General features: G+C 34.9%; 1 protein-coding gene across 1 annotated transcript; it reads left to right on the top strand.

The window, feature by feature from the left end:
* Positions 1 to 2520: 2520 nt before the first annotated feature.
* LOC149193661 (trihelix transcription factor GT-3b-like) lies at positions 2521 to 6311 on the top strand. The gene is made up of 3 exons (XM_089404864.1): positions 2521 to 3147; positions 4560 to 5131; positions 5829 to 6311. The coding sequence occupies exons 1-3, from the start codon at positions 2854 to 2856 to the stop codon at positions 5839 to 5841; spliced, it is 879 nt and encodes a 292-aa protein (XP_089260990.1). The 5' UTR covers positions 2521 to 2853; the 3' UTR covers positions 5842 to 6311.
* Positions 6312 to 10641: the final 4330 nt, after the last annotated feature.

Genomic DNA, 10641 nt, shown 5'->3' with positions numbered 1-10641 from the left:
TGGGCGACTATGATGCCATCGGTGATCTGCCTTCCTTGGACAAAGCCAGTTTGCTCTGGGGCAATGAGATCCGGCAGGATAGGCTTAAGCCTGTTGACAATGATAGTTGCAAATATACCTCCCTTTTAATTATAAAGGAGAAAACTAATTATTATATTTTATAACATTTACAAATATATTTCGTAAATATTATTTCCTATTAATAATATTGGATAAGCTGTAGATGTTTTAAAATTTGATTAGTAAACTTTGTCCTATGTTTTAAAAAAATATACCAAGGAAATAAGATATTTTATGATTAATAAATTAAAACATTCATATAATGGAGAAGGGAAAAGATCATAATAATAAAATGGGTGTTGATTTTATTAGCTTAGATGTATGGTTATATTATGACGATATGTTATTTCCATTGAAATTGAGAAAAGGCCAAACAATCCCAATAGAGATGACGACTGGAAAATTAGCAGTTGTTGGATCCCTGCCCTCTCTTCCTAGCCATTTCCCCTGCCCCCCTCCTTTTGTTGTTCTTCCCCCTAGTTTTCTGGATTGTCGGTATTTCTTTTTATCGTCCCTTTGATTTTTATTTTTGTTTGTTCTCTTTCCCTTCCTCTTAATTAATATTGAAAACTTTATTGTTTGCTTAAAAAAAAAAATCCTTTTATAAAAACTTTCTTTTCCTAATTAGTGATGAAGGATTTTTTATGATGAACTACCCTGCTTTAAAACAAACACTTTCTCCCCATTAGTTTAGTTAATTTTTATCCATGGTTCCTTATTCCAGTGCCTTAATAAGTTATCTTTAAGGATTATTCTTATTATATTTTAGATAAGGCTTAAGTTTATTTTATTAGCTTTATTAATAAGATCGATTAATAGATTTAACAACAATTAGTGGTTATGGTAATAAATATAACAATACTAACTTACAATTAGATTTTTTATTCTTTATTAACCTTTTTAATTAAATATGAATTAAAAACTAACTTACAATTAATTAACTAATTATTTAATTATATAATTTTAATATAATATGAAATATTTAATTATATAACTCTTATGTATATTTAATGTAAATCCTTTTGATTCATATTAATTGAATATGTTACCTTATTTATATAGGTTTTAAACTAACTTTCTATTAACTATTCAATTATATATAAATTTAATATTAACCTCTTTTAATTTAATAATAGTGAAACTAACTTACCATTAATTTAGTAATTATTTTAATTATGTAACTTTAATTATATAACTTATTTATATATTTAATATTAATACTTTTGGTTCATATATTACATAGTCTATATTTGGTATTAAACTAATTTTCAATTAACTAACTAAATATTTATTTATATTACTTAAATATAGGTAATTTTAGTAAGTAATTAATTCCTATTGATTAATTTTTATTTAAATATAGTTATGTTCTTTTGTCCCTGTCCCTTGGTCCAGTCTGACTCGCTGTTTCCCAGTGAAATTTAGCCGTTAGCTAGTTTAGCTTACTAGTTCAATATAGCCGTTGGATGTTCTGCTCTCTCTATTTAAGGCAGTTGGGCCGTAGTGTGTTCTACTATGTCTCTGTCTATTTAAGGCGGTTGGGCCATTGGGTGTTCTGTCGTCTATTTAATGCGGTTGGGCCTTTGGGTGTTCTGCTATGTCTATTTAACGCCACCGGTTGGGCCGTTTTGCTCTGTATATTTAACATGCATGGTGGATCTGATTCTTCAACTTGTCCCGATGATCTCCTCTGTCTATTTAACATGGATCTGATTCTTCAACTTGTCCCGAAGATCTCTTTTGTCTATTTAACATGCAGCCTCGATCTGATTCTTCAACTTGTACGATCTGCTGTGTCTATTTAACATGATTCTTCAACTTGTCCTAACGATCTGCTGTGTCTATTTAACATGCAGTGATGCAATTCTTCTAAAAAAAACTGATATAAATCACAAAAGGTTAAATTCAACAAAAATTGGTAGTAATATTGAAAAAAGAGAAGATAAATATTATTAAATTATTGAAAATCTTTTAAAATTAATTATTTTAAATAAAAATAATATTATTATAAAAATTAATATATAATAAATAATTCAGAGTTAGATTCCATTTTTAAAGGAAGTTGTTTTTTGTGATTTTTTGAAAGTTTTTATGGTGGATTTTTTTGGTGTAATTTCTCTAAAATCTAACAGGAATTTATTGAAATCACAAACTTGAAAGGTAATTCTGTTTGAAGTGCCCAGGCTGCTAAATCTATATATAGTCAAAAAATTAGTTTAAATAACACAAATCAAGATTTCAACTCAATTTTTTTATCAATTCCGACACAAAAAGTCTAAAAAATCCCACCACTCCTTTCCACCACTCCTTTTTAAAGATATTTATTTTCGCTGAAAAAATATATATAATAAAGTGATAACATGTACGTCATAATTAACCGTTGTGAAATTTAAATATAGAAAGTCGCTTAAAAATCACGTTCGAAGATACTTGGTCATGAAAAATAGATCCAGAAAAAATAAATTTACACACTCGTTATCTTTCCAATTGACGACAGGAATGACATGAGCTCTGGTAAGGTAGACAAGTAGACAAGTAGACAATGAAATTAGCTATAAACTGATGGCAGTTTTGATTTGATATGAGCATCCATTGACCCTGACACCTGCGCCCATTATTAAATTGTCGACCAATCTACAGAGATTTAAATCTGATATTTGCAACGTTAATTGTCTGTAATTGATATTAATCCATTACAGAGCTTTGCGTGGAATCTTGTGTTGTGTTAAAGAAGAGGATTCAAACACGGGAGTATTGTGCTTTCCTTAAAGCAGGACGAGCAGCGGAGGTGAAATGCAAGGGGACAACATGACTACAGTGGCAGCATTGCCACTGCAGTCACCTTCAATGGAGGCAGAGATGAATCAAGCTCAATTGAAGAGGAAAGATGACAGAATCCCTCAATGGGGTCATCAGGAGACGAGGGAATTCATCGCCATCAGGGCAGGGCTGGAAAAGGATTTCACACAGACAAAAAGAAATAAGACCTTGTGGGAGATTATCGCGGGGAAAATGAAGGCGAAGGGATACAGAAGAAGCGCAGAGCAGTGTAAATGCAAGTGGAAAAATCTCGTTAACCGTTACAAGGTACAATTCTTGGTTTATTTTGGCTAACGGCTTTTTATTTATTTTGGTTTTCTTTTCAAATAGAAACATTGAGGGTGGAGCTGTACTGCCAAGAGCAGATATCCTTTTCCTTTGGCTTAAAAATGTAACTCTGATAGCATATATATTTTCAAAATGGTTCAGTATTTGCATTCAGCCTTATTTCTTTGAAATTTGTATTATATGTAAATTTAGTAGGTATTGAGAATGGATTTTTGTCAAAATCACCCAAAACTTGCATTCAACCTCGTCCCTTTAAATTTATAACACAGGGATGAGAATGAAACCGTAGACATCGTAACATTTTCTTCTTGTACCGGACCTCATATGCTCCAGGATTGATGTTTAGATCCAGCCCTTTTAGTAAAGGGTTGATCAGGATCTTACAATTTTGATCGGTATAGTTAAGAGTAGCCCAGTAAGTAAGGCCAACGCAAGACTTCTTGTGCGTACTTTCTTTTTTGTGGAAACGCAAATTCAGCCTTGCAATCCTTTTCTAACGAAATAAACTGAAATCCAGTGCAATCACCTTTTTTGTCCCTGAATCTTTAATATTCACTCTAGGAAACATAGCTAGGAAACCTGCTTCCTATTATGTACCTGTTCCCATTCCCAACCTGAGATTTAATATTCAATCTTGCTATGTTATCCGAAACATGACTCGGAGACCTGTTTCCTGTTATGTCTCTGTTCCCATTCCCGCCATGAGATTTAATGTTCAATCTTGCTATGTTACTCGATACATGGCTAGGAGACATGTTTCCTATTATGTCCCTGTTCCCATTCCCATCTTGCAACTTGATATTACATGACTACATTACTAATCAATTTTATATGCATAATATATGATGGGAGCGAGGGTGGGAATCAGGTTTTGTTATCCCCTGAAACCCTTTACCTCCATTTCTCATTCCATTTCAACTTCTCATTTTGTTTATCAAAAACATGGCTAGGATACCTGTTTCTCATTCTGCCCCTGTTCCCATTCCTTTCTTCAGTCTTGACACTACATTGTACATTAATAATCGATTTTATATGCTAGGAGTGGGGCGGGGATCAGGTTTTGTTATCCCCTGAAACCCTTTATTTCCATTTCCATTTCCCATTCTGTTTACCATTTCCTGTTTCTGGGCACATAGCAGTCTACTAACCTTTTCGTATGAAACAATGAAATTCTGTCTTGTGACCCGTTTTTTGGTGAAAGCCTCTTGTAACCTATTTTAAATGGAATTCTAAAGTTCAGTTTGTAACCCTATTTCTTCCAGTTTGATTTATTTATGGAACTCTGTGATGGCCTACAATGTTTCTTTGGATCAAGTCCAAACTTTGAAATTTGTAGCCCGTCTTGTTAATATGTTATAGATCTCTGACGCCAATGAGCCTTATATATTCAGGGCAAAGAAACCTCAGAGCCGGATAATGGAAGACAGTGCCCTTTCTTTGAAGAACTGGATGCGATATTTAAGGAACGGGAGAGAAATATGGACAGATTGCTATTAGAGTCAAAGGCTGGCATGAAACCCAAAGAAAAAGTGAAGAGATTCAAACGCTTGTTGGGGGAAAAATCTTCAGATGATTATTCAGAAGACGAGGAAGAGGAAGAGGATGATAGTGAAGATGAGAAGATTATTAAGAGAAAGAAAAGTAAGGCCGATAAAGAAAGACAGAGAGTTACGGCTGATAAATACCGTGCAAATAGTATGCAGGAGGTACTTGAAGATTTTTTTCAGCAACAGCAGAGGTTTGAGGAGCAATGGAGGGAGGCAGTAGAGGGAAGGGAGGAAGAGAGGAGATTAAGGGAACGAGAATGGAGGATAGCAATGGAGAAATTGGAAAAGGAACGGGTGATGAAAGAGCAGGCTTGGCGCGAGAGGGAAGATCAAAGACGAGCACGAGAAGAAGCTCGGGCTGAGAGAAGAGATGAGCTCTTTGCTGCTTTAGTTAACAAACTCATCCAAGAAGAAAGGTACTTTCTTCTGCATTACTGTTTTCCTGGATGACAATAGTATGTTGATGTTGTAGTAATGTTAGGAGCAGGATAAATGTAATCTTGCATAAGCTGAATCTGTAGGGGATTTATGCAATGGGTCTATGTTCAACTCTGACAGAGTGGTACACTGGTGTGTATTGGCACTATAGTGTTGGCATGGCAGTACTGCTCGCATCAGCATGTCATGCTGGCACTATAGCCTGATCTATACATGAGACAGTACACCCCGTAGGTGTATGACATACAGACAGACATAAATCCCTGCAGCTTTGAGGGTGCTGGGGACTATATCTATCCTCGCCCATCTCTTGAAATATACTCAGGTGAGCTTGAGTTCATAATTCAAAGCAGTCGAGGTTGAGGTTCATCCCCTATTGTCCCTGTTTGTGACTCCTAAGCCAGTGAACTTTCTCAATCAAATTTGAAATTGCGATGACTATGGCAAGTGTCACTGACTAACCTCTCATGCGAGCCCATTGTGCAAAGCCTTACAACTGTTGACATCTGCTGAAATTATTTATCCGAATGCTTAAATGGGAAGGGAAAATATGTGTAGTCTAATTCTATCAAACTGCTATGCAATTTAACACATATATAATAGCAGGTTATATCTTTCTCTATATGCCATTTTTTGGAGCTTTATATCGTTAAATCTTTGTAATCATCTTTACAGGTCTCACATCTAAACATGGTAATTGGCGGAATATCCTCCAACGTTTTGTTTCAAAAGTTGTTTTGGAATATGAACAGAAAATGTAAGGATTGCCTACTGATATTTCACATGCAAGGAGTGCAATTAGATTATTGATTTTAGTTTTGCCTAGACAAAAAGTCAAGGGATAGATGGATGCAGATGGATGTAATTACTTGAACATGATGATTTAGAAAACTCTGGATTGAAGTCAGTTGCAGCTGGATTCAGTGGTGTATTCATGTAGAGAAATATTTAAATATGGTGCTGATCTTTTCATAGAACGTGTGGAAATTCAAAGGCTCTTATCCAAAAGAGTCTGTTTATTGGATTGGTGATTACCTGTTCATTCATGCTCTAAACAAATTGGGTGAATATATTATTGTTGCTTCCAGGTCCTCTTGTTGAAAATTAAATATGAGAATATCAGAGTAGCCTGACTTATGCCTACCTCTATTATTATCATTTCTAAGTGCTTCAAAATGGTATATATGTTCAGGTGCAATCCCTTGGGCAATACCCTTGATAGTTATTCTGTTATTCCTACCGCAGCTCAATGCACATTGAAAATTTCAAAATGACAGTTATGATATCCCAAATATTTTAATAATTGATTGCTATCTGACAATGTTTGTTCAAATTCTGCATAAGGTGCTCAAGTGTCAACATTTAATTACCATATAATTTTAAAATTTTAATTGGTTTAAAATACATACCATATCCTCTATAAAGGCATTGTTGTTAATGTATATGTTACAAAGGTTGCGAGCAGAACAAACACACTAAATTTTCTGTTTTCAGTCAAGCATCCATTGCATCCATTGGTATATTCCTGGAATAAGGAGGAACAGGGCTTGGAAATACTTACCTCGGCTTAGTGTTGTAATCATTAGGCTTGTAACAAACGTTTTTGTGTTAGGGGATATTTGCATAAGTTGTAAACTTAGGGTGTGATATAGAGGAATGAAAGTAACATCTGGACAGCCTTTAGGTGCTACCCACGGTATTTGTTGCCAAGATTGCCACGAGTGAAAAACCAATTTTTTTTTTATTTTTTTTTCAGTTTTTAAGAGTAGAATCCATCGTTTGTATTCCTATATAGCCGATCAAATTTAGCATTTGGCTCACCTTAGATTAGTGTTGTAGCCATTAGGCTTGTAATAATCCTTTTAGTGTTAGAGGATGAATGCTATTTGCATAAGCTGTACACATAGAATGTGAATTAGAGGAATAAAACTAACAGCAGGAGTCAGGACAGTCTGTAGGTGCAATTAACTGATATAACTTGCGATCTTTATTGTATATGTCAGCACATCCATATAAGAATTGGCTGACGGGATGAATAATGTTCATCAATTATAGTAGAGAGTGCTGGTGCAAGAAACTCGAAAATGATGCAATAGTTGAGAATGTATGTCAGGCTTTAGCATAATCCTGTACAGAAATTGAAAGTAAAATATGAGCAACGCACATTGGTTTTGGTGGAGAGTGCACATGAAAAAGGACAGGACAAGTGCCTTTATGTCCCGCAAGTTAGAATACTATTAAGTGTACTTGAATAACAATGGAACTATTATGACAAGTCCGTCGGGCATGGTCTAGTAGTTTAAAGACCTTATGGGCATGCACCCCTTGCTAATGTAGTTGAGCTTGAGTTCATAATTCAAAGCAGTTGAGGTTGAGGTTCATCCCCTATTATCCCTGTTTGTGACTCTCTCTAAGCCAGTGAACTTTCTCAATCAAATTTGAAATTGCGATGACTATGGCAAGTGTCACTGACTAACCTCTCATGTGAGCCCATTGTGCAAAGCCTTACAACTGTTGACATCTGCTGAAATTATTCATCTGAATGCTTAAATGGGAAGGGAAAATATGTGTAGTGTAATTCTATCAAACTGCTATGCAATTTAACACATAGCTAATAGCAGGTTATATCTTTCTCTATATGCCATTTTTTGGAGCTTTGTATCGTTAAGTCTGTGTAATCATCTTTACAGGTCTCACATCTAAACATGGTAATTGGCAGAATATCCTCCAACGTTTTGTTTCAAAAGTTCTTTTGGAATATGAACAGAAAATGTAAGGATTGCCTACTGATATTTCACATGCAAGGAGTGCAATTAGATTATTGATTTTAGTTTTGCCTAGACAAAAAGTCAAGGGATAGATGGATATAATTACTTGAACATGATGATTTAGAAAACTCTGGATTGAAGTCAGTTGCAGCTGGATTCAGTGGTGTATTCATGTAGAGAAATATCAAATATTTAAATATGGTGCTGATCTTTTCATAGAACGTGTGGAAATTCAAAGGCTCTTATCCAAAAGAGTCTGTTTATTGGATTGGTGATTACCTGTTCATTCATGCTGTAAACAAACTGGGTGAATATATTATTGTTGCTTCCAGGTCCTCTTGTTGAAAATTAAATATGAGAATATCAGAGTAGCCTGACATATGCCTACCTCTATTAGTACCATTTCTAAGTGCTTCAAAATGGTATATATGTTCAGGTGCTATCCCTTGGAAATACCCTTGATAGTTATTCTGTTATTCCTACCACAGCTCAATGCACATTGAAAATTTCAAAATGGCAGTTATGATATGCCAAATATTTTAATAATTGATTGCTATCTGACAATGCTTGTTCAAATTCTGCATAAGGTGCTCAATTGCCAACTTTTAATTACCATATAATTAAAATTTTAATTGGTTTAAAATACATGCCATATCCTTTATAAAGGCATTGTTGTTAATGTATATGTTACCAAGGTTGCGAGCAGAACCAACACACTAATTTTTCTGTTTTCGGTCAAGCATCCATTGCATCCATTGGAATATTCCTGGAATAAGGAGGAACAGGGCTTGGAAATACTTACCTTGGCTTAGTGTTGTAATCATTAGGCTTGTAACAAACGTTTTTGTGTTAGGGGATATTTGCATAAGTTGTAAACTTAGGGTGTGATATAGAGTAATGAAAGTAACATCTGGACAGCCTTTAGGTGCTGCCCACGGTCTTTGTTGCCAAGATTGCCACAAGAGAGAAAAACCAATTTTTATTTTTATTTTTTTTCAGTTTTTAAGAGTAGAATCCATCGTTTGTATTCCTATATAGCCGATCAAATTTAGCATTTGGCTCACCTTAGATTAGTGTTGTAGCCATTAGGCTTGTAATAATCCTTTTAGTGATAGAGGATGAATGCTATTTGCATAAGCTCTACACATAGAATGTGAATTAGAGGAATAAAACTAACAGCAGGAGTCAGGACAGCCTGTACGTGCAATTAACTGATATAACTTGCAATCTTTATTGTATATGTCAGCACATCCATATAAGAATTGACTGACGGGATGAATAATGGTCATCAATTATAGTAGAGAGTGCTGGTGCAAGAAACTCGAAAATGATGCAATTGTTGAGAATGTATGTCAGGCTTTAGCATAATCCTGTACATAAATTGAAAGTAAAATATGAGCAACGCTCATTGGTTTTGGTGGAGAGTGCACATGAAAAAGGATAATAGCAGGACAAGTGCCTTTCTGCCTTGCAAGTTAGAATACTATTAGGTGTACTTGAATAACAGTGGAACTATTATGACAAGTCCATCGGGCATGGTCTAGTAGTTTAAAGACCTTATGGGCATGCACCCCTTGCTAATGTAGTTGACTGAGTCTTCCCAAGGTGTGATGTGTGTTACTGCTCAAACTCTTGCTTAGATGTAAAAGTCCCAACCACAGCAAGAGAGCTTAGAGGAAACTATCAGGCAAGCCACCCACTGTCACCTTGGTGGCCTTGTCTCACACTTCAGACTATGGAAAAGAGATATCCTAGTCTAGGGGGAACCTCTAATGTGAATCTAGCCTAACTTGTATAAGTGTGAGTTTCAATTAGCTGAGATTGATTTATGAATGTGATTAGCAAAGCAATCAAATTGCCCTAAGTTAGAGAACGTGATGAACCATGCAAGAATTTTGCATGATTAAGCACCAACATTACATAAGTTTTCAGGTGAAATCCGAGTTAACCAGATACTTGTATATAAGAGAGCTGGAAGTGACTTAATTGAATGTGACAATATTAGATGACCAAGTAAAACCGGATTACTTCTATTACCAAATGATTTCTCAATTAAGTCTTAGGAGATGCTTACACTTCCGTATAATCCAAGAATTATCAAATGTGCTCAGAAATAGCAATAACCAGCAAATGTAATTAATGATCTGACTCATAATTAAGAGATTGTGACATCCACCCAGTAATGCTTGTGATTGTAATTGATCATGAACACTTAGATATCAGATTTTATGATCCATCCATCAACATCTTTAGGCATCAATACCTAAGAGCGCTTATACCATGCACTTAAGGTCACCACATGGACCAATGGATTGAACTTGAAGTTTCCAAGAGATTTAAGTGTTAAACTTATGAGATATCGCCAATGTTATTAACTATAAACCATGATTTGATGAATGAAACTTGTAACATGACACATCCACTACTTAGTTATGTCCATCACTTGGATGCAAAAATGATAAAATTCAAATCTGTTTGGGGATTTCTTAGTTGCAGCAGATTGGGACAGCAAGATTTCTCAAAGTAGAAATGTTTATGACAAGTTCTGAACCAAATATTAAACCAGCAATTGCAACTGAAGCATTGGCTCATAGAGTAAATCGTTTAAGGATGTGAGGCATCAATTTGTTCATTGAATACGTATAAAGCATGATCCACATAAAATATTCCAAAATAGATGCCCACAACAATACATTCCAGCCATGATAATGAAACTTGAA

This window comes from Pinus tabuliformis, chromosome 2_2, assembly GCF_031772625.1.
Source record: "Pinus tabuliformis cultivar Carrire ecotype Pingquan chromosome 2_2, CPIR1, whole genome shotgun sequence".
NCBI lineage: Eukaryota > Viridiplantae > Streptophyta > Pinopsida > Pinales > Pinaceae > Pinus > Pinus tabuliformis.
Note: the sequence above shows the minus strand (reverse complement) of the source record. Positions and strands in the feature narration are given on the sequence as shown.